The 25,825-nt window shown below is 35.7% G+C and overlaps 1 protein-coding gene and 1 long non-coding RNA gene across 2 annotated transcripts in view; one reads left to right on the top strand and one right to left on the bottom strand.

The window, feature by feature from the left end:
• The window catches only part of LOC131801983 (uncharacterized), a 119,778-nt gene extending 117,502 nt beyond the window's left edge, over window positions 1-2,276 (top strand). The window contains exon 3 of the long non-coding RNA XR_009341996.1: window positions 2,191-2,276. This is a non-coding gene — a long non-coding RNA (uncharacterized LOC131801983). The remainder of the gene's footprint in view (window positions 1-2,190) is intronic.
• Window positions 1-24,868, bottom strand: part of LOC101893390 (protein Wnt-4) — a 99,548-nt gene extending 74,680 nt beyond the window's left edge. The window contains exons 1-2 of the mRNA XM_059121211.1: window positions 24,833-24,868; window positions 22,296-23,082 (exon numbers count right to left, since the gene is read on the bottom strand). Coding sequence (XP_058977194.1) covers window positions 22,296-22,951 — 656 coding nt within the window. The 5' untranslated portion in view covers window positions 22,952-23,082; window positions 24,833-24,868. The remainder of the gene's footprint in view (window positions 1-22,295; window positions 23,083-24,832) is intronic.
• Between the last annotated feature and the right edge of the window lie 957 nt (window positions 24,869-25,825).

Genomic DNA, 25,825 nt, shown 5'->3' with positions numbered 1-25,825 from the left:
TGTCACTCGTATGGAAGTGAGCATGTTTTCCTTGTTTTTGAATGGGACCAAAATTCGTTAGAAATCGAGCAAATTCCACCCTTGCTACTCATTTACACTGTTAGAGCAAAGTCTTGCTCTATTTTGAACGATTCTTCTCTCCCACTCTTCTAGTGAATGAAAGTGATAATGAGAGCTCGTGGACTTTGTACAAAACGTTCTGGCCATGGGAGAACCTCATGATATGTAGCGATCTTGTTTAGAAGACAACCTCGTGGAAGAATGCATTGTCTTCTATACAAAACGAACTCATAGACTTTGCAATACGATCTAGTGACCTCTTAGAATTCAACCTTGTACTCTTTTAAATGAAACGAACCATTTTACTTTTATTCTACATGACTTCGTGACCTTCCATAAAAGACGACATTGTGATCTTTTATATAAAATGTCCTTGTGGTATTCTATAAAAAATTACCATCATAAAGCTTATTATTCCACAGAAAAATTTGATTAATTAGTTGACTTTTATAAGCTGTCTAAACAAAAGACCTTTTGAACATGGAACTCCAAAGAAAATCTTTCTCGCAACAAAAATCCGGACTCAAGTCTTTCTTTCCAGGAAGTCCTACCGAAAGGCTTTATTTTCATAGAATATGTTTCTAAAAACCGTCATTCCGTAGAAGTCCTCAAGAATACCAATTTCTACATTGAATAATTTTTGCAAGGATGTGTACAAACCAGAGCTCTAAAATGCTCGAATGAGTTTTACTATGAGTTTCTACTCGAGCTGGAGTACTCTTGGCGATAAAAAGACTAATCTATGTCTTTTTACTATTCTATTTTATTCCATTCGAATAAGAGCGAGAAGACTTGTTCGTTTTTAAGTGGGAGTAAAATTCTCTCGAAATCGAGCATTTTCCTCTTTTGCTTGATACTATCTGTGATTGTTTTTGAACATGAAATACACCGACCCTAGTACCAGATGTAGTAGTTTCCTTAATATATTTTTGTGGGAATTACTCTAATTTCCGAACGGAATGAAGTAGGTTGATAAAAATTTTTTCAGACGTGTGTTAGGTCTGAAGGGCTTTTGATATGGAAAATGGGTTATTTAGGTCTACGATTTGGTATAGCCCCTATGTTATTGTACCGACAATTTTAAGTTCTTTGGGATTTTTTTTCACAATTTGCGTAAATTAGCTGCGTGAGAACTATCCTTGCATAGAATTGTCAATATAAGTCAAAGTTTTGGTAGATATAACTATTCGGTAATTCTTTGATCTTAGCAGTATTTTTCAAATGCTTTTTTTTTTGAAAAATTAGGAAATTTCTTCCAAATGATGACGGGCATTCAAAGTTCGGCCCGGCCGAATTTACTGATTTTCACTTGTTTTTCAAACAGGAGTAGTCGCTAGATCTGCCGAATAAAAAACAAGAGAGTGGAAAGTAAATTTCTTGTAAAACTTATACTTTTCGAGCACACCCGCACGGGATTTCTTTCACGATTTTCAAAAATTGAGCAAATATGTGCTCTAGGTCTGAGATTTTAAAATATCAAATTTGAGTCCCTTTAAATGTCTTAAATCGGTCATTGTCGCTGATTGGGCTTGCCTCAAAAAATTAGTCAAAATTGCCAAATTACATCCAATTCTCGTTAAAATTGGAGCTGAGCTTAAAATACCGAATATTGGGATGTATCGCTATATGAAGGCTATACCGGATCTACCCTGAACATAAGAACCGGGAATGCCAAATTACAACTTATTTGATTGGGGAATGCTCCAAAAACCGCTCATTGGGTATTTGGTTGGAAATTTTTGCTGAAAGATAAAAAACACCATAAATAAAAAAGGAGAGCTGGACCCGGGCTCCTTCCGAAAAACGTTTTTCCTATACATTATACAAGGGCAATTTAATTTTTTTGTTACTTGCTCCCTCCGAAAAGATTTCAAAATGCCTTAGTCGTCTGTAGTTATAACATCTCATTATGGCCCATATAGTCCATGTTCAATACCAGTCATCAAAAATATAATATTTAAAAACTCGTTTTTGTGAACTCTAAACAGTTACGGCTATATTGCAAACGGGATGATAAATTTCATATAACGCCCATTTTATGGAGGAAAGTACAAAAAAATTTGAAAACTGCTCTTATTCGAATTTATCGCACTGTTACTATCTAATATTCGTTTTGTTTGATATTTTCAGGTTCCCCAGCCTAGCCGAAAATAGGAAAACAACAATGCATCATCGCATTACTGCAACTGGACTTTTTTTATGGAACACCAAGAAAGGTACGTTACGTTTATATGGCAGTTTACACCTTTAATTGCTATGACTTAAGATATTTGTTTTTGTTTTTCCTGTTTTGTTTATTTTCGACATTTTTGGGGGATTTTGTTTTTTTTTTTCTCCAAGAATACGGAGAAGATGTTAAGTAGAGATTACCACTAGGCGTTTGATATGCTTTAAAAATCACATTTGATAATGTTCCAAATGCCTTTATATGACCAAAACAGTCTATGTATCAGTGGGTATTTCAACGACCATAACCATGTTAGGTAGGAGGGTTATCAGTTCATATAGGTATGCGTATCTATCGATTGGTGGGAAAATTCTCATCTAGCTCTGAAATCTATAAAATCTTGCCGAGATATTTTTCCACTTTCGAATGTTTCAAAAATTATGTTTCACACAAACTGCTGCTGATGTGTCACATAATTTATGTGGTTAACCTTCGTATCCTTCGCCTAATGATCTCTTGTTATCCTGGACATTGTTTGTTATTTCTTTTGGTAAGTGTATTTACCTAAAGAAATTCCTTAGAGCTGCTTTGCATTTTGAGCAATAATTCTTTCCGTTTTCGAGTCCCTTTTCCACATCCGTAACTTTGTTGAAAAGGACGCACGGTATGAACGGACGGACATCCTTTCGAATTCGTCTGTTGTTGTAAATCAATATTTATTTGTTGCCCTGTGTGTGTGTGCGTTTGTGTTTTTCTCTCTCTCTCTCTCTCTCTCTCTCTCTCACTGTCTCTCATAAAACGAAAATCGTTGGGTTCGATTACAATTTAACAACCAATATCATTAATGTTCTCCTTTTCAATATTAACATCATCATCGCCATCGACATTTTAGACATTGCCAAGTACCCTCAAGTCGTCCTGAACACATTGTATTTGTATAAGAAGTAACAACAACATCAGCAGCAGCAAACAAATAAACAAAAAGCAGCAATAGCAAAAGACAAAGGACAATACAGGAACTGATTTCATTCAAAAGCTGATTAAGGGATGTAATGAAAATTTAATAATTGCCTGGCCTGGCCCGTCGTGGCGTGGCGTGGCCCTTGCGAATGTTCCTTAAGGGGAGTTGTACGCAAACAAATCTATCGATAAACACACACATATACACACTCTCGCTTCAAAATAATGTGAGTGAACTTTTGTAGTGCAGGCTAGTGTTGCCAGCATAATGAGAAATGTTTCGATATGATATCTTTTTGTGGAGAAAACGCTTAAAATATTATAGAAAGGAACTTTTAAAGTGATCTATCCTTGAATCTTATATAGAAAAAGAACTTTCAGGGACGTTTCTCCTCTATGTGAGAAACATATTTGTCTTCTAGGAAGTCAAAATTTTCTTTTTTCTATGTTAAAAGGTCATCTCAGAATGAAATTCTTTCAGACCATATTTGGTGAGAAATCTCAATTGTTTCTTAATAGAAACAGGGCCTTTGAAAGATATTTAATGGAAACAAGGTGTTTTTATCCAAATCGCTGCGACGCCACCATTAGGTAACATTTTCGGTCATATGTATTTTCTTGAAGGAATAAGGCCAAAATTTAAATTAAAAATGAAAAGCAAATGTCTTCCCAACGACTGAGTTTAATCACTTCTGTGACAAAGAGGGCATTCTGCAGCTTTTTACATAAAAGTAACACCTCCAAAGAAAAGAAACGTATCCTCTATGGAGAGTTTACACCTTATTGAATTAAAATATTCCTTTTCTAGAAACAAAACATTTCAGTTCTCTTCTCTTGAAACAAGTTCTTTTTAAGGACTTCAATTATTAGAGGTCTTCTGTTTGAGGACCATTTATTTTTGAGGCCTTCAGCACAAGCGAGATAATGCTTATTCTTATGAAGAAAATAGTGAAGACATAAAATTTAAAAGACTCGTAACCAAAATTCCGATATCATGTGAGTAGAAAAAAATCGAGCATTCTCTATTTTTCAATGCTGCTCGAATAAGAGGGAGCATACTTTGCTCATCTTAAAGTGGGAACAAAATTCGCTCGAAATCGAGCGCATGCTGCTCTTGCCGAGTACTCTTTTCACTTGTCATTTTGTTGTTGTATTTGTATGTTTATGTTTTTTTTCATCCCACAAACGCGTTGCAGACCATTAACCTCAATTAGTACCAACAAATCACATAATAGTGTTGTTGTTTTCGCACACAAATTTCACCTGTTCTTTGCTTCGGTGGTTTGTACATGATCACCTCTCCCGCCCCCACGTCGGCAGCAACCTTAAAACATATTTTTGTTTCACACTCACATATTATATTTTTACCGCTTTCTAGGGAACTCGAGAACGCTCTGAAGAAAAAAATGCTAAATTAAATTCATACTCTTCGAGCATTACCGCTAGCGAGCTAGTTTTATTTCCGAAAAAAAAAACAGATCTTTATTTGTCTTCTGTGGACATACCTTTTGGTCTTCAATAAACAGAGTTAACGTTATTTTATGAGAAAACCAATTGGTCTCCTATGAGCAGAGCTACTGTTTCTTTTTATAAATAAGCGTCATTAATCTCATTAGTTGTCTACGTAAAAGCCTTTTTGTGAGAAATCTTATTGATTCCTCTATGAGAAGATCTTTTGGTTTTCTATTGGATGATATAAGAAGGCCTAAATCTAAAGGTCTTCTATGAGAAAATATATGGTACTTCCAGATCTACTGGAATAGATCTTCTGTAAGAAGACCTATTGGCTTTTTTTTGGGAAATTATACTGAATCTACTGAACTATGAGCAGATACATTTTGTATGAAAACATCATCTTTAAACATAGACATTTTTGGTTGTCCTCGAAAGAACCTTTTACCTTTAATGAATCAAGATGACGTACTGGTCTTATATAAGAAGACCTATTAGCCTTCAATAAGAAGTTCTCTTGGTCATCTTAGAGTAGAACTTTTTGATTAGAATAGGTTTTTTAGTTATGGGTGCTACAATTTGGTTTTGGACCATAATACTCTTTTACATCCACATAAGAAAATGTACCGATTTTTAGAGCAGCATATACACAATGAGTGCTGTAGCCGATTCAAGAGGCAATTGGTGAATTTTTGAATTTTTTACCGATTTTTAGAGCAGCATATACACAATGAGTGCTGTAGCCGATTCAAGAGGCAATTGGTGAATTTTTGAATTTTTTTCTTTAGCCAACTACTATGTTTGAGATAATTCTGTTGAAAAATGTAGCTAAATGCGTCAAAATACCATATGTAGGGAGGTTCCGTTTATGGGGACCATAGAAAAACGTGAATCTATATGCCTCATTTTCAATATGAACCATCCTAGACTCAATATAAAATATTGTGCCAAATTTCAATGTTCTAAGTTAAATAATGGGACTGTATTGTGATTTTAACAGGCGGACAGACAGACAGGTGGTCATCGTTCAATCGACTTAGAATTTTACGCTGATCATGAATATTTATACTTTATAGAGTCTACGACGAATATTTAGAAGTGTTACAAAAGGAATGACCCATTGAATATATCCTTCTTTCCGTGGTGATGGGTATACAAACATACTATTTTCTAACGGCTATATCTTGAAAACCTATTGGAACTTTTTTAAGAAACCCAGTGAGAAATATAGAATATTTTCTCTTTTACTGGCATATCATATATCCTCAAAACTATTTTGTATTCAAAATAATTTCTTTTTCATGATTTTCTACATGCATTTAAAAATACACGTCTCTAATACCTCATCTGCCCGAAAAAAGGTCTAAAATGGCAACCCTGGCGAAAGGGGTTGGTTTCGATTTCAATTTAAATACCAAAGGCTAACAATATTAGTTTTAATTAGAAAGTAAAGAGAACAGAGGGATAACAGTAGCAGCAACAACAACAACTGCAACAAGAGTTGAAACATACCAAACATACCAACCAAACAATATAATCATCAAACGGTTTGACAGACAGACATATGTACAAGTCAAATTATTATGTTACAACTAATCGCCCAGCCATCAATGCCACCATCATCATCCTCGCCCAGGTTTTCACAATGGGCTCTAAGCATATTAGCCATTATTCGCATTTAAGCCTGTTAAAGATTTAAATGATAAATTGTCGTTAAGAAAAGGCGACAATTGAAATAATTTAAGGAAAAGCCTTTCTAATTTCTCCCAGAAAAGTACGAATATTCCGGGCCGAATTTTGAATACCCTCCACCATTTAGAACGAATTAGGAAATTTTCAAAAAAAAAAAAAAAAAATAAATAAATAAAATAAAATCCACTAAAAATTCTGTTAAAATCTTAAAAATACTGAGTATCGGAAGGTGATGTATAGGGAATATAAGATATTGTGGACCTATATAGACAATTCTATTTCAGGGGGTAAAGTACTCACAAAGAACTCCTTGTGTGTAATTTCAGACAATTCCATTGAAAAATGCGATTAAAATCATCAAAATCTCGAATATGGGGGGATACCGTCATATGGGTGCTATACGATATCGTGGATCTATATATATAATTCTCCTCTAGGCGGTAAAGTACTCACAAAGAACTCCTTGCGTGGAATTTCAGACAATTGCATTGAAAAAATTGACTAAAATTCTCAAGATACCGAATATCGGGGGGTACCGACTAATAGGGACTATACGATATCGTTGACCGATATAACCCATCTTCGAACTTGACCTTCCTGCAGACAAAAGACAGATCTGTGCAAAATGTTAGCTTCATATCTTTATTCGTTTTAACTTTAGCGTAATTACAATAGACGGACGGAGGGACAGAGCTAAATCGTCTGAGGATTTTACGCTGATCAAGAATATACTTTGTTGAGTCTAAGATGATTATTTCGATGAGTTACAAACGGAGTGACGAACTTAATATACCCTCCATATTCAGTTAAGAAAAGTATGATATAAGAAAGAGGTCGCAAATATTAAATGTCTTCTAAATTCTTCTAAATATTCCGTATTTTAATATTTCACATTTTTTGATAACTTTTTGTAAAAAAAAATTATTTTCCGTCATATTCACGACCTACTCCAAAATATACGGCCTCTAGGAAATCATTTCCAAAAACAAATATATGGCAAAAACGTGACTCCTATGCCCATTTGATTGAATTCTTATAAATTTTGTACAAATTTCAACTTCTCAACTTTTCCAAAATCATCTGTGCTTGTGTAATTATCCGGATCATTTACATTTTCTTCACTATTTGAACAATACGAAAATAAAATCCTAAAAACTTTGAAGTTATGAAAAAAAAAAACGAAAAATAGAAAAACAAATAAACATTACTCGGGGCCATACAAAGAGGAAAAGCCGACATAGCCGCAATTTTTTTTCTATGAACTTTTTGTTTTTGTTTCATCAAAACAAAGTAAACTTGAATTTCATAATTTCGAAAATTATTTATTTAAAAAAAAGAAAACAGCAGCAGCAACTGAAGAAACCGAACAAATTTCCTCAGAAGAAACATAATGAAACTTTGGCCAGCCACTTGTACGGGGTATTTCTATTAAAGCGGAGACAGGGGAGGAATTGGAGGAAGAATAAGCAAATCGTCTCTAAGTAGAAAAGAAGTACAAACACTCATCTGGATTCATCACCGTCGTTATTAGCATCATCATCATCGTCAGCAGCCAGAACTGACATTAAGTTCTTTTTTGGGAAGACCTCCTCGGAGAGAACGAAATGAGTATTTTTTATTAAACAACTTGACGACTACAAAAAACTTTAGCCATAAATGTTAAGACAATAGACAAACATAAAAGTTGAAAATTATAAAATTTAACGATAAAGCAAAGTTTTTCGCATTGTACTGACTGGCTGGTTGGTACTTTGCCGAAAAAGAAGCTAAATTGTTAAGCTATAACCATTAAATGCAGAGATATGAAAGTTAAACAAAACCTAACCAGGGACTTCGTACTTTTTTCGTACTTTGGTTATTTGCCTTCTCTTCGCAAATTGCCTGCTGGACATACGCTTGGATACACAATGAAGTTTTCACATTTCCTAAGAATTTAATAGGGAAAATGGCACTGCAGGGAAAATCTCGGCGAAACACAACAGTGGAGTGGGGAGGATGTTGGAGTGTGTGATTGGAGATTTTTGCAAATATTTAAATGTTGTCTAATAAGTTTATTTCTAAATCTATCCCCATAGAAAATGAGTGGCTAGTTACTTTTGGAATTTCATTAGCCTAGACATTCTAAGGCTATTGGGAAATATGAATCAAGAGTTGAAAAAGACATACTCCCCAATCGGCATTTATATTATTGATAAAGCTGTAGAGAATAAAGAAAAATTCGGTCTAGTAAGAACAGGTCATGATTTTTGGTAAATCTGAAAATGAAGTATTTCTCTAGAATTGAGGAAATGGTTATTTTTTATTCGCAGGAGTAAATTTTTATACTAACGTAATGGTACAGAGCATTGTATACCAAATCGAGGTTTCCAAATTTTTGTGACATGACTATTGAATCCAGCACTTTCACGTTTAATATAAATAAAATTCTTTTACAACAGTCAGGAATTTTCATAAATTTTTGTTGAATAGTGTCTAGTTTTCTCCGATCACAATTTTACTAACTTTTTAATAAATAGCCAGTATTGCTCGATTTAATTACAGCTATATTTATTCCAAAAAGGGCATATAAATATAGTTTTAAACTGAATATAAAGTCAGAAGTTGTGTTAGCAAATACTTGCTTTGCGTAAAACTATGATGACCAGTCAATGAATGTCAAAAGATGACAGCTATTTAAAATATGTTTTTCAAAATTTTATTCAGTTTAAAGAAATCAACAATTTGAAAATCCCATAGAAAGTCGTTGGTTTTCTTTCTGCATTCATTTTCTTAGGACATACATAAACAGACCCTTAATAATATTTTCATATGTTCAATTTCGGCATTATTTTCAAAATGTTTTACTTTAATAATAGCAGCAGAAGAGTTTATACGATAGGAATTTCCAATTTATTTGGAATTTGGAATTTTTTTCATTTGTGGTAAATAGAGGGCCAGTTTTAAATTTGACATATTCTTGGGCGAAAGAAGGAACAATTTTTAAACTTTGTCATGGTGGTCCAAGCAGAAGTGCGATAATAAGGAAATCCTTTCATGTGATGATGATGTGGGCCCTCCGAAATGGTTACTTTTCTGAGATTTTTGAATTTTTTGCATATAAAATTTACTTAATTACTATTTGGGCCCACAAAATGATTTCGAAAAGTACTTCTCCGTACATTCCTATTCCAGATAAGGGGGAGATATCTATGACTTGACTGAATCTACACATAACTCACTGAAATGGATTTCGTCCAAACAGATTTGATCTTGAAGGTATTGGTATCGATGAAACACAATTATAATATCGTAACAACCTCTACAGAGTAACGAATCAGAGAATAGGAAGGTATCACACTGGAATTACGGCGTAATGCTAATCCGATGTATCAAGTTTAGTCAGATATTTCATGTTAGTTATAATTTTAAAATGCTTGTACTTTGTAAACAAGGTTTAGAAGTAGTGGGTAGTAGCGCCTATTTTTGCAACTGGAATAATTTTGATACAAACATGTGCCGAGTTTCGACTAAATCGGACGCAATATACGCTTACATAAAATAATGTCCTTTTTTAAAATTGGACCAATGTTTGTGTGCGGGGGTTCGAGGGCTGTGCTCTGATAAATAAATTTAAGAGAAAATTAATACTATGTGGAAATTATTAATTTTTTTCCATGATTATAGCAAAAATGGACAGTAGATTATGAAAGTTGAACCAAACAAGTATATAAATCCATTAAAAATAATGTTAAAATCTTAAAAATTCCGAATATCGGAAAGTACCGTTATATGGGGGCTATGGGGGCGACAGACAATTCCGTTAAAAAGTGTGGCTAAAATCATCAAAATACCGAATATCGGAGGGTACCGTTATATGGGTGCTATAGGATTTCGTGGACCTATGTAGATAATTGGATTTTCAGACAATTCCATTGTGTAAAAAGAAATGTGTGTCGGCATTTTAAGAATTGGCAGGACAGACAAGGTCACATTTTTTGAAACGTTTGGACTAGGATTTCTTTGAATCTTTAGATTTTAGGTATATAGTGTTCTTGGCATATTACTGATAAAAATATGAGGATGAAATTTTCAACCATCGAGCGAATTATAAAATTTTAAATAAATGGAAAATAGTGCAATTAAACGGTATTTTAAGAAGTCACAATATTCTTCAAAATTATTTGTCATTTAATTTGACTACAGGTCTTGTAATACATCGTAACTCTAAGTTTTACCCAAACGCCAGGAAATTATATACATTAAAAATGAGTATTGTGCATTTAAGATATGTTTTTTTCAGTGTTTCTTTTTCTCAGATTTGCAATTCAACTTTTATTATCAAAAATACGAAACAATGAGAATTTCTTCATCATTACAAAACTACCAAGTTTATTATTTCATATCTTTTCTATGGGCAGGCAAAATCGATTGATCTTTTTTTCTACTTAAAAAAATCTATTCATAGGCTGTCTTCTTCTGACGATGCTTAATGCCGCCGCACAGTATTTTGAAATCAGGAAATGCCAACATTGTTATTGAGAATCGTACACCTCTCGAACATCTCCCCAAAAAATTCTTCTGATCAGTTTATCAAGCGAATTGGATATTAGTCGGCTATTTTAAACCTGTATATGTGTTTATATATTTTAATCAATGATGGTGTACTTAGGTATTCTTGTTTAGCAGAGCTATTTGTTAAAGAATTTTGGATACTAAAAAATAAAAAAAATATGTGAAAATTATTTGATTTCAAAATTCTACATTAAATTATTCACAGAACCAAGAATAATGTTTTGGAATTACAGGGTGAGATAAAAAACTGCAACAAAGTCAAACGCCATACTTTTTATATTTTTCTTTTTTTAAATTTTCAAATTTTAGAATAAGTTAAGATTTGTTCAAATTGGGCAGGAATTATGGCCTTCAAACGGCCATTGAAACTATCACACGTTGCCCGAGTGTGGCTTTGCGGTATTTTAGCCCATTATCGGCCAAGCGCTTGCTTGAGGTGATCGACACTTTGGTATTTTTTAGTGCCAATCTTGATTTCCAAAATACTCCAGACACAATAGTCCAACGGATTGGAATCCGGAGATTTTGGTGGCCATTGTGCGCTGGAAATGAAGCGAGGAACCTCATTTTGTAACCATTCTTGGGTGGCGCGAGTCCTGTTGGGTGAGTCTTGTTGGAATGTCCAAGGTCTGCGGCTTTAATACATTCTGCAGAATATTTTCGCGATAATATTGGGCATTTATTCTGATGCCACGGTCCATTAAAACGAGCGACCATCGACTGTTATGGCGGCCCACGCTACCTTGAGTTCTGGTGGCCAACCGAAGGTGCACATTTTCAGCTAACCTCTTTGGCAAGTAAACACGATCATTTTGTTTGTTTACAAACTGCTGGACAACGAATGTTTTCCCATCGGAGAAAACCAAATTCGGCCGTTCACCACTTTCGGCCAAGCTAAGCAACTCTTTAGCTCTTTTAAGTCTATTTTCTTTCTGTTGCGGTGCAAGTTCTTGCACTTTTTGGAATTTCAATGGCTTTACCCCGAGCTCATTTGCCGAATGGAATATTGCAATATATTCAGCTCACGAGCCATTTTTCGGCCACTTCTATGCGGGTTTCGATCAAGTCGCTTCTTTACTGGAAAATTCTCACCAAAATGCTTTTGCACGTTTCTAAACAATATAATGAGCTGTCACTGGAATAATTTTTACAGCTGTCGGACGAGTATCCTAGAAATGACATCAGTCTGAAGTTATTTGCGATTGTTTCATCGCACCCTGTATTTGTAATAATGAAAACCTTTCCCAAGTAATCATTTGATTTGATGTTTTTTGTTCACTGTATTTCATGCTAAACAAAATGTATGCCTACAAAAAACCAGCAGCTCCAGCAAACAAACAAAAAATTAGATATTCCAAAATGGTAAAAATAATAATCAAAACAGCGAAAAATCGGCTATGGCAAAGCAAAACCGTTGAGAAGGCAAAGACAATAAACAAAACAAAAATCCAGTTGCTTTTCTCCTTCACCATTCATTTTTCAATGCGTGGTGGTGGCGGCCAAGGCATGTGTGGCGGGGCGTACTGCCATGTGAGAGAAGACGTTTCTTAGGAAATTTAAACCGATATTATATCAAACAACAACAAAACTGTTCAAATCAGCATAAATTGTATCAATAATAATTGATATTGTCTTTGACGCTTGGAGATCACAATGGCATCTACGGCTCTGTTGTTTGCCATTGGCGCGGACATGGCTGTAGGGGGTTTCAATATCTTTTGAATTTCAAAAGAAAAACATTGTGGACGTTTGTATGTGTGTGTGTGTATTTTCCAATTATAGATATTGATCAATAGGCAATTTTCAAATTAAATGTTGAGAAAAACCATTGAGCTTGAAATGGAAAATAGGATTTGGCATAAAATGACGGAGGCAATAAAATCAAGAACAACAACAACAATGTCGATGATTTCTTGGACAACTTCATTAGTTCCATTTTGCACCTGAGGAAAATCATATCCTTAGGAAGGCAGACTGTATCGAATTAAAAATCAATTATAAATCACCGTTAAGTTATTTGCCAACAAAACATCTACTCATCAGTGCCTACGCCCACTCTGGCTCGGAAACCCTACCACACAGTCAGCTCCTAGGGTGTGTAGCGTAAAATTTACACTAATTAACAAAATTCTATGCACTCCTACCTCGCCACCCTCCCTTGCTCGCTTTGTGTCTAAGTTTCACAACAATTGTGCATTAGATGTGGTGCTCTTCGTTTTGTTGGCCAATTTCCGTAAATTGTAAAATTATCAGTTAAAGTCTGATGGTGGATGGCTTATCGGTGCAATGGAATCTTTCAATCTTCTTTACCTCCTCAAATACCGTTTACAATATCGCCAGGCATTCCATTTGAAAGGAACTGAACTGCTCGCTTGGCTATTCATTGTTTCTTTTGTAGCTGTCTTCGGTTTAGAGTGGAGTATGAATTTTTGGTATTGAATGTCGTTCGGTATCATTGTTGTTTTGTCCTCGCCGTCGTCTCGTCATCGTCATAATGTAGTTTGTGTGTGTGCGTGTGTGTGGTGCAGCCCGGCCAGCAGCTAAGGCAGGGAGAACAGTCACTGCCTGTAGTTTATGTGTCTGAGGCGTGTCAATTTAAATCAAGTCAATGTCTTTTGTGTGCGATTTTCTTTCGTTAGCTGCTGAAGTCAATGGATGGTGTCCGTCCGCCCGTTCGTCCATCTCTCCATCCATCCACTGCATTTGCGTGTGTGTGTGAAAGTGTTTTGCAAATAATAACCATTCAATGTTATGGTTATGGCATTCTTTTGCAACTTCTGCCTCAGATTTTAGTTTTGAGTATCGGGCTTCTTGTATTCCTGCCGTTTTTTGAATATTTGTAGCATTTACAAATGCCTTGGGAAAGTTGCAAGCCGAAACATGAAAGGAATCTGACCAAATTCTTTAATCTTTACCCACACACTCACACAAACGCAGATTCACATAAAAGAATGTTACTAATTTTCGTTAATGCATTTTGACCTGATCCTCAACAGTTTTTGGTGAAAAAATTAGAAAGGGAGAGCAAAAAACCTTTGGGAGGATAGTCGGGTCCTTCATGAGCAGACTTTCCGGTATTAGATCAGACAAGGTCTTTGAAACTAGTAGTCCTATATTGAAGACCTTCTGTTTCCATATAAGAAACCCGACTATCTTGTCTGCTCTAAGACGACCACCTGTTCTTCTATGAGATATCCTTCTGGTCTTCTATGAGGAGACCTTCTGATATTCTATGAGAAGACCTTCTGGTTTTCTATGAGAAAACCTTCGGGTCTTCTATGAGAAGACCTTCGGTTTCTTTTTAGGAGAAGACCTTCGGGTCTTCTATAATAAGACCTTCGGGTCTTCTATGAGAAGACCTACGGGTCTTCTATGAGAAGACCTACGGGTCTTCTATGAGAAGACCTTCTTGTCTTATATGGGAAGACCTTCTTGTCTTCTATGAGAAGACCTTCGGGTCTTCTATGAGAAGACCTTAGGGTCTTCTATGAGAAGAACTTCTTGTCTTCTATGAGAAGACCTTCGGGTCTTCTATGAGAAGACCTTCTTGTCTTCTATGATAAGACTTTCTTGTCTTCTATGAGAAGACCTTCTTGTCTTCTATGAGAAGAACTTCTTGTCTTCTATGAGAAGACCTTCGGGTCTTCTATGAGAAGACCTTCGGGTCTTCTATGAGAAGACCTTCGGGTATTCTATGAGAAGACCTTCGGGTATTCTATGAGAAGACTTTCAGGTATTCTATGAGAAGACCTTCTGGTCTTCTATGAGAAGACCTTCGTTTCTTCTATGAGAAGACCTTCGTGTCTTCTATGAGAAGACCTCCGGGTCTTCTATGAGAAGACCTTCTTGTCTTCTATGAGAAGACCTTCTTGTCGTCTATGAGAAGAACTTCTTGTCTTCTATGAGAAGACCTTCTTGTCTTCTATAAGAGGACCTTCTTGTCTTCTATAAGGGGACCTTCTAGTGCTTTATAAGAACACCTTCTAGTCTTCTTTGAGAAGATCTTCTGGTCTTCTATGAAAAGACCTTTCGGTCTTCTATAAGAAGACCTTCTGATCTTCTATGAGAAGACCTTCTGGTATTCTATAAGAAGACCTTCTGATCCTCTATAAGAAGAGTTCTAAAAGATCCGAGACCCGGGTTTATTATGAGAAGACCTTCGGCTCTTCTTTGAGAAGACCTTTTTGTGTTCTATAAGAAAGGCTTTCTTTCTTGCTCTTCTATAAGAAAACATTTCGTTCTTCTTATGTTATTTGGTCTTCTGAAGACCTGTCCTGTAGTCTTATTTCTCGAATATTAATAAATCGTTCTTTAAATGCAAGCAAATTGATTTTTCATTTTTTGGCGGTGCTACAATCTTTTTCCAAGTTTTCCTTCACTTCCCCAATTTGTCAGTCTGATACTGTAACATTTCGTTTGTAAGCATTAAGCATTTTCCTTTGAAAAATCAACAAATTCACTTTATAAAATTAAGATGATTTTCTGCATATGATTCAATTGATGATGGCTGGAAGCAGATGCACACATGTCTGATGATATGGACCCGAACTACAAATGATGCTGATTCAGAAATCAGATAACTGTATATGAGAGCGGAGAACACAAAGCAGACTTGATTCCGATGTGATGGAATAATTTAGTTTGCACAGAAATTTCGTTGCCAAAGACCTTTTGGAACACGGTAAAATTTAATCCTATTTTTTGTGCTGCTCTTCGAAGAGACTCGCTTTGTCAGATTTGAGATACTAGAGCGATGACACATACTGACTTCTGCCATGCCAACGGGGAAAAAAGAAGAAATAAAATCAGAGAACAAAAACTTCTGTGAATTATTAAACCCAAAGCATTTGTTAATAATTATGGCATATTGCAATAACTTGGAGAGGAGGAGAGTGACAGTTATGTTGGGTGGGTGTTACGCTCAATTGACAAACTGCCGGCTATAAAAAAAGATACTGAAACTGATTTCATTCTTTGGCCCAGAATAATTGAAGTTATCCATGTTAAGTTGTCAGGAAGCCAAGAAGTGGTGGGTGTTTCGAATGATAATCAACATTGTACCTCATTTCATTCATATGTCCTTAGAGGCTTGGCAGGAATTCTGCCTGCCGTAGACTCCGTCCAGCCACCCTCGAAAACAATGTCACCAGCTAGCTTGCCTTCCATTCATTTATGCATCCAACCGCAATGGATGGATGGACGGATGAATGGATACCTGTGCGTAAGTCGTAAAGAGGACAATGAATGCGGAAAAATAACTATGCGCCGAGCTGTGTTGGACCTCGACATCATCATCTCCTCTTCGTTTTCTTGTAGAGTTTTGGTGGTTGTTGTTCTTGTTGCTGTTTGTTTGTTTGTTGTTACCATTGTAATATGTAAATTATGTGCACTTTTCATATTTAATAATAAAAGCTCACCAACAACAACAACAAGAACATGAATAACAACAACAACCACAACCAATGACAAGCAAATTACGACAAGCAACAACTACTCCGCCCTCAAAATGGTTCGCAACCGCATGATGATAATAGGCAAAAAAACGCACTTGTTGTTGCTTCTGTTTGATTACATCTTGTGTTGGCCGGCCAGGGATGGGAGTTTAGTATTATTAAGAATATTGGATACAATTTTTAAAAGTATGAAATTCGACAACAAATTTAAAATTTTTTGAAATTCAGAACCAGAAAATTTCGAAAATTGGGACTTACCGTTATGTGAGGGCTCTACCAAAATGTGGAGCTATTTTGAATATTTTTCTGAGGAATTAAGCTACCCATATAGAACCAGAAATGCCAAATTGCAGCTAATTAGGTCAAAAATTGTTTCGAAACCTTCAAAATGTCGAAGGAGGTACTAGTCGTTGTATAGGATCTACACCGAAATGGGGCTACATTGAATGGGGGAATTAGGAACCATTGGGAAACAAAATGCCAGATTTAGGCTAATTTGGTTGAAAATTAAGTTAGAGACCGAATATACCAAAGAAGGCTATACCTTACAATATTTTTTCGAATTTATAAACTGTACACTGGGATTTTGAAATTTCAAATTTTATGCTGATTTGGTTGGAAATTAGTACAGAAACCTCCAAAAAAATCGAAAATCATGAGGTGAAATTATAGGGGGGTTTTACCAAAAATTTGACCCCTACTAAAATTTTCTTGCGAGCGATAAATCTAACAATAGATAATGTGAATTGTCTAATTACAACAGATTTGTTTGGGATTTTGGTCCAAAAAATAAGGAGGTACTTTTATGGAGGCTATTCCTAAACGTGGAAATTCAAATTTCAACACCAAACATCCAGGAATAAAGACGGACATGGCTAAATCGAAGTACAATTTTACACTGACCGCAGGGACGTATCTAGCAGGGGACCCGGATGCCGGACCCCTTCCACCAATCATTCCACACACCATACAATATGTTATCCAAAAGTCCAAGACTCTACATAAAATAAACCAACCTTTATCTTATTTTCAAATCGTTTAAATTTTTACGGATATAAGCAACATACCTTGTGCAATCTGTGATATTTCGAGGAGTTCCATTTGGCAAAATTTATATACCTCCTATTTTAGGCACCAAAAATCAAGTGTGAGAATTTTATATTTTTTTAGTATCAAAATCCACCTCTTCATTGGTTTCCACTGGCGCCCAAACATGTGTTTTTTATTTTTTTATTATTTTTTTTGTTTTTTTTTTGGAAAAACTTATTTTTGTTTTTTTGTATGAAAATTCAAATCCCACAACTCATTTTTGCCTTCCATGAAAAAAAATCCGTAATCAACACACAACATCCATCCCTGGCATAGAAGAGTTTTCCAGTTGGCCTGCCTTCCTTTATGGCCACGTATGCGGGGGTGAGAGTGATTAACGATAGATGCAAGATGCCGATGATTTGTTCGGTTAGTGTAACAGAAAGAGAACACAAGAGTTTGAATGTCCATTGTTGTATTTTATTTTTGGGGGGTATTGTTTGGTGTTGACGACTTCAGCCCAAGTGGAACTGCTGCGGTTTTAACGTCATTTTTTTTTTTTTTTGTGAGTAATCGCCGTAATAAAAATGCAACTTTTCCCAGTAACATAGACGAAAAAAAAAAAAGAAATGTAAAACTCAAAACGCATAAACCAAATTCCCCAAAGAATATAAATTATTTCTGATGCGGCATTGTTCTGGCTTGTGCCATGGAAGGTATCATCACCATGAACGCATTTTTAACCTCTGCCAGTGGGGGGATGAGGAAGGATAATTTTATGGTGTAACGGAAATATAACATTCATTACAATGGATAATAACAAAATTAATGTTTTCTCCGCAAATTACAAATATTTTCAGGATAATCATAAAAATCTGAATGAGATTTTTTTGTGTTATGACTTGCAGGTCATAAATGTCTTGACATCCCGGGGAGAATTCAAATAGCATTTAATTTGAATTTACTTGACACTTTTTAGGGATGGGTACATATTTTATATTTTGCAGCATTTCTTTGGGTGCAATGATATTATTCTCTTTTTAATTGAAATTTATTTATTAAAATCTGTCCGTTTTTTAAATATTGCATTTGGAAAGGAATAAAAACTTGTTTGCATTTTTAGAATGAAAATGAAGGGATTTCAAAATGAAAAAAAAAAAAAATATATATATATACACTGCTCACATATCATTAATGGTCGATATATGCTTTTAATATCATAGATAGATAGGCGTAAAAAATCTCTTATTTTACATTTTTCCAATTTTTGTAAAAAAATATTTACTGGCAAAATCGACAACACATAGGAAGCTATCTATTTTGATCTATTTTACTAATTTTTCATTCCCGAATTCTCAAATGAGTTAATTACCTTAGTACAATTTTGCCTGTTAGGTATTTTATTAGTTTGACGCTTAAACATTTGCTGGAACACAGCGTATATCTCATAATGCCCAATAAACAAATAGAAGACTGACGTGAGATTTTGGAACTTTGTTCGAATACCTTAACAAATTCTTGCTAGTTTTTCTGAAATAAAGAGAATGTGTCAATACTTAACACTGCTTGAAAAAAAACGTGAGTAAACAATTGGTTAAGATACAATCGTGAATAAACATCGGTTAGGTGGAAAACTATTTCTAACGCCTGGTACTTAAAAACAAAAATCTGTTATTCAATTTCTTTAAAGCTTAAACTTCCCAATGTGTCAAATAAACTAAAGTTTGGTCGGAAGACTTTTAGAAAATTTTGAAATCTCAAGTCGGAAAATTCGGATTTTTCCTAGAATTTTGTATATACTTTTTTTGGGAAACCGCTAAACTATTTCTACAGAAGAAGAAAAAAGAATTACGCTTTTGAAAAACCTTTGTCCCATCTTCTTGAACAGTTTTTATAAAAACTTTGTCCTTTTCTAAGACTTCCCATCAGAGGTATAATATTTTTGTCGGATTTCTTAGTTGAAGCTTCGATATTAAAAGCTTAGATATTTTTATACCCTCAGCCCTATTGCTAGAGAGGGTATATATCATTTGATATGATCGAAAAGTGCCTACTCGAAATATCGGTTTTAGACCCTAGGCCTCTTTTGGCCAAATCCGTTTCGGTACATTTAGTGTCGATCTAGCGTTGTCCGTCCGACCGGGAGTATCTGATTTGGTCCAAACTTGGTACATCGTACTATTTTTGTCAAACTTATATCTAGTTCGGAGAGGGCAATATCAGTCCAAACCTTCTGGTACCTCCCCCGAAAAAGGTCGAAATTTTCTGCACAAAAAGAGAAGCGATAATCCGAATCCTAACTTTGCAAATCCAAATATTTGTAAATCTAGGTCAGGTGCAAAAATGGATAATATCGACATTCAACATTTGATTAACATGAAGCTCATAAAACGCGAAATTAACATCCGATTGCATTCAGACTTGGTACATCTCAATATTTCCATCAACACAAGATCTGTTATAACGATGGAAGAGATCGGACTATTTCTTCTGGAAGCTCCCCACATTGGGTTCAATATTTCGATAAACAAAACGATAAGAAGAAAGCGAAATACAAGGTGAGATGAAAAAACTGAAACCAACTTCAGACTGATGCCATTTCTAAGCCACTTGTCCGACAGCAGTTAAGCTGTCATTCCAGTGACAGCTCATTATATTGCTTACAAGCGTAAAAAGCATTTTCTTGAGAATTTTCCAGAAAAAAGTTATTCGTAATGGAATCTAAGCGTGATAGTGTGATTTCTTTATATTTGGCTGGAAAACCACAAGTAGCTATCGGTATAGCACTCCAGCATTTAAAGGTGAATAAATCTTTTGTATCTCGTCCCGACGTCATGGCAGTCGATGGAAGAAAACAGCAACATCAGCAGAAATGGTTCGAAAAGTAACGAAGCGATTCGCGTCGCAGTGGCCTTTCGGCCCCTCGTAAGCTGAACATATCGCAATATTCCACTCGGGAAATATTAAAAAATGAGCTCGGGGTAAAGCCATTGAAATTCAAAAAATTGCAAGAACTTACACCGCAACAGAAAAAAATAGACTCAAAAGAGCTAAAGAGTTAATTCGCTTAGCCGAAACTGGTGAACTGCCGAATTTGGTTTTCTCCGATGAGAAAACATTCGTTTCCAGCAGTTGGTAAACAAACAAAATGATCGTGTTTACCTGTCAAAGAGGTCAGCTGAAAATGTGCACCTTCGGTTGGCCACCAGAACTCAAGCGTCGGCCATGGTGATGGTGTAGGCCGCCATAATAGCCGATGGTCGCTCTCCGCTCGAATTAATCGGCTGTGGCATTAGAATAAATGCCGAATATTATCGCAAACATATTCTGGTGGGTGTATTAAAGCCTTGGACACACAAACATTTAAGCGGAAGACCTTGGACATTCCAGTAGGACTCAACACGCGCCACCCAACAATGGTTGCAAAATGAAGTTCCTCGCTTTATTTCCAGCACACAATGGCCACCAAAATCTCCGGATACCAATCTGTTGGACTATTGTGTCTGGAGTATTTTGGAAAGCAAGGTTGGCACTTAAAAATACCAAAGTGTCGATCACCTCAAGCAAGTGCTTCGCCGGGAATGGGCCAAAATACCGCAGAGCAACATTCGGGCAGCGTGTGAAAAATGTAAAAATTATGCGTTTGACTTTGTTACAGTCTTTTTTATCTCACAAATTTGGACTAAATCGGACCTCCCTTCATAAGTTATCATGCGAATCACGTTTCAAATGTCCTGAATCGCATTTCGTCCATAAAGCACTTATTTAAGGATATATACTCCCCGCATTCATATAACTAAATTTGACCCCTTCTTCTTTCGGAAATACTCCTCGGAAGAATAATTCTTAGCCCTACAGTGTATATACATTCTGTATATATATTCTTTATTAGCATAAAATTCTATGTCCTCTATGGAAACGAAAATTGCAGTCAATGCATTTTGGGCCCTAGAATATTTGGTATTGAAAACGGTATCGCCATTTTTTTATTTTATTTTTTTTTATTTTTTGTTGGGGGTGGTTTTGATCCCATTCGTCAACCTAATTTTCTGTGAATCGATAGTTTATGTTCCCTTTTTGAGACATGATTGTACTTAATTGTCTCATAGCCCTGAGTTGTGGTATAGATCCCATATAACGGTATCCTCGATATTCGTTATTTCGATAATTTTAACCACATTGTTCAACGGAATCGTTCAAAGTTGGTGTTTGGGCTTAGCATAAGGTGCCATATCCTATGACAGAAAAATAGTTATACAGGTATTCGGCATTTTGATGATTTTTCCAAAAATGTTTTCAACGGAAAAAAAAAAACAAAAAATGTATTGACCCATATAACTCGAAACCTAAGTATTGCTTTCCAAATGGTGAGGGGTATTAAAAGTCGGCCGACCTTTATTGCTTATTTATTTTTTATTTTATTTCATTTTGTTTTTTTTTTTTTTTTTTCAAAAATGCAAGCATCAAATTTTTTTGGCTACCTAAGTTTGAATATATTTAATGTTGAATGATATCAATACTTTGGAGTCGTTGTAGTAAAAAACTGGGGATTTTGACCAAAATAATTGAATTTTAAATTTAATCATAATCGGTAGTATTCCTCTTAATTTATTTATTGATTTTGAGAAAGAAATAATCCTAAATCTTTGCATAGTTAAAAAATAAGTATATCATTTTAGAAAATATTAAATGACATACCGGTTCCACATATTTTGTGTCATAAAGAAAACCAATATTTTAAATGCATTTAATAAATCTTTTCTTTTAAACTTTACAATTTATAAGAATAGCTGGGTTGATTTTTTATTTAACTCCAAAAAAGCACAATATTCTTAACATAAAACAGTCATTATAGGTTCCATACCCCATGTTCGTAGTCAGTTTTTAACAACTATCAAAAAAGCATAAAAAATTAAAATTGTTGTACTTACTAGTATTGTGAACCGCCAAGACTACTGCTGCCACCGCCTTGCTGCATACTATTTCCATCCATATTGCCCATGCCCAAATAGGGTGGATTATAACGTCCTCCCGTATCGACATTGGTGATTCCCGTACGATGACCGGGCACTATGATACCCAAGTTGGCTAAGCCGGCCAGGGCATGACCATGATGACCGCCTCCGCCGCCACCACCTCCCATACCCATGGTGCCACCTCCACCACCGTGAGAACTCATAGAACCGCCTCCCGAATGACCAATGATACCGCCAACACCACCACTGCTGCCCAGGGAACTCAAGACGCCACTTAGGGCCGGAGATAGGACGTTACCATTTGCATTCGCATTCATGAGGGAATTCAGCAGAGAGCTATTGCCAGCCAGCTGATTGAGATTTGTGTTCGTTAGCTGTTGTTGTTGTTGCTGCTGCTGATGATTATTAACTAGGCCTCCTATATTTTGTCCAGATGTCAGAGTATTCGAACCCATAACACCCGGTCCATTTGGGTTCTGTTGTTGTTGCTGCTGCTGTAAGCCTCCAGAGTTTGTTTGTGTCGATTGGGTTAGGGTAATGTCATCACATGTTGAGAGTTGTAAATGCCATAGGGCCAGCAGGGCCATGGTTAAGAACCATAAAATATGCATTTTTGTTGTTTTTGTTAGTTGTTTAAATATTAAATAGAGAAAATGTAGACTACTTTTTGGCTTTTCTTTCTATTTGTAATTGCTAAAGTCTAAGTTTAGGCTTGATTTAGTTGTGTATTTTGTTCTAAGTACTGGGAAGCAAGTTGGTTGGGAGTTTTAATAAATTATTAGCACTAGTTATTTATTATTATAAATAATTACTAAACTTTATATATTTTTTATGAATTATTTTATTTTTATTTTAAGAAAACGAACGGATATTTGAGATTTCTTTTGGCGTTTTTTTTCAAGAGGATTTTGGTGGGTTATTTTTAATACTTGTTGTTGTTGTGGTTGCTACCGTTTGTATTGTTAAATAGTTTGACACATTTCTTTCTTTATTATTTTATAATTGTTGTTGTTGTTTTTTTTCTGTTTTGTTTTTTTAATTGCCTTAATGGCCTTATTCCTCGGAAGCCTGTTCTCAGGTTTCTCAAGATTTGTTTTTGTTGTTCACAAAAGTTCAGCGGTTCTGTGTGGTTATTGTTCTTGTACAACAACTTTATGTTTTTGTTGCTCAACTGGACATCACTTCACCTCAATGCCGGCTATGTAAGAAGAAAAAAAGATCTAGAGGATCCGTTTGTTTTAGATTTTTACCGCCATCCATGAAAACCTGTGTATAGGTGTGAGAGTGTGTCTGTGTGTGTTTGTGACTTCGGAGTCCGGCACTTGTTCACACAATGTTGTTGCTGGCCAGCGACGGCATGCGGACAAATATGATCACTCTCAAACATTCACACACATACAGGTAAGATCATCGTCATCATCATCTTCATCCTCCTGATCGGCATCATAGTCATTCACTTCAATTTATACGATTATATGGAAGAAGAAAACTTGTCTTCACTCTCTGTGTTCCAACGTTTGTTGTCTTTTTGTCGGTTCTTGTTGTAGTTATGGTTGTGTTGTTGTTGTTGCTGTATGTTACTTTTGATCGCTGGAAAAAAGCCTTTAAAAAAGATCAAAAGGCCGACAAAATGCGCGCATTAACTTCACGAAAACGTTTAAACACCATCATACACCGCGCACAGCGATTAAAATAACCCAAACATGCACGCACACACCGACAGGCATACGACACATACGGCAGACCTCAAACAGACAGCTTCGGAAGGCTTGCCCTAAAACACGTTTATTTTCTATAATCGGTGAAGTCCACCATTACCAGCACCACCACAAGATTACCACGGATTGTTTATATAGAGTTTGGCTGGCTGTCTTTGGCAAAAAACAAAACACGGATCGGTTCCAGCAAAAAATAAAAATAAACACCAACAGATCGAGAAGAGGAAGAAGAAGACTTGTCTGTTGTTTATATTCGGTTGACGATAATGGTACACTGACTGACTCGCCGTAGAGTAATACCAGGTGATTTATGTTTATGTTGTTCGACTATTGTTGTTATTCCCGTTTATCGGAAGTCACCTGGAACAAGACCACCACCATGCATTTTTTGGGACCGGCAAATTTTCTTTTAATTTTTTCCAAAACTTCAAATAACACCTCTTCAATCAATCAAACGACCAGTGGGAAACTTGTAAGTTTAACCCTTTCAAAAAGGGGGACCCGCACCGCACCACACACGAAACACATTTAGCGTAATTTTGTTGTAATTGATAATAGTTTGATAAAAACGAAACAACGACAAATAATCCGAAACTCGATAAAATCTATTTTTTTCCGGCTTGGAACTATTTTATTCCTTCTATGAATTTTCCAAAATTAAAAAATTTTTCTTTTCCACAATTTTCAAATTCAATTTTTTTCTGTTACGCACTGTTTTTTGTTTTTTATTTAATTTCTATTATTTTCTTTTTTCCAAATTCAAAATTTCAATACCGTTCTCTCACTGCACCAAAGACGTTCATCGCGTTTGCTCGTTCGTACTCGACTGAATTTTTCGTATTGGCCTGACCATCGTTTTAGTAATACACCAGCAGCAACTTCGGCGTTTCCATCATCATCGTCGTCGCCGTCGTCGTTGTTACTTTGCCATGAAACATCATTATCGTGTTTGTTCTATTCCGACTTGCAACATGTCGGCCATACACACACAAAACACAAGCCATAGTAAGTCTTCTAGCTGGAATGGTTGGAATACTGACTGTGTGGTTTGCCTGTTGGTTGGATGGTTGGTGCCACCGTATTTGTTGCATGGGGAAAATACTGTTTGTTGTTTGCTCTTCGGCGGTGTGTGCCGTCGTTGTTGTTGCTGTTGTTTGCCACCACTCTGTTACTTCTTGTTGACGTTTAACCCTGTTTTGCTAAGGTGCAACAATTGCGTGCATTTACTTTGACACATTGGGCGAATGTGTGCAAGGGGGTGAAAATTATATACAAAATACAATTTTATTTTATATATTGGTAAAAACTCAATGATATTAACAAATATTTAGAAAATTTTAATGGTATTTCTGTAACTAGTAGGAAACATTCTAAAAAAAATTATTCTAATATCCAGCAAAAACTTGGGAGTTATATGAGCCGAATATCCCATTGAAAGGTAACGTAAACAAACTACTTTCTGCATTAGAGATAGGTGGAATAACCCATATTCCGTAAAAATAAGAGCTTACTTTCCTCATTACCGAGTAATGGGTAACGTTGGCACAAATTTGCGCGTCTGATTTTTAGGCCGAAGGCTATGAGTTCGAGATTACTTTCCACATTACAGTTAGCTGGAATAACCTATATTCCTAAGAAAAATATTAAGTAGAAGAGCTTACATTCCTCATTACCAAGTAATGAGTAACGTTGGCTCAAAGTTTGTTTGACTGCCTACAAAGACGAAGACTTTGTGTCCGAGACACGTCGTTGAAGAAAAACATTATA

Source organism: Musca domestica, unplaced genomic scaffold (assembly GCF_030504385.1).
Source record: "Musca domestica strain aabys unplaced genomic scaffold, Musca_domestica.polishedcontigs.V.1.1 19, whole genome shotgun sequence".
Lineage (NCBI taxonomy): Eukaryota > Metazoa > Arthropoda > Insecta > Diptera > Muscidae > Musca > Musca domestica.
Note: the sequence above shows the minus strand (reverse complement) of the source record. Positions and strands in the feature narration are given on the sequence as shown.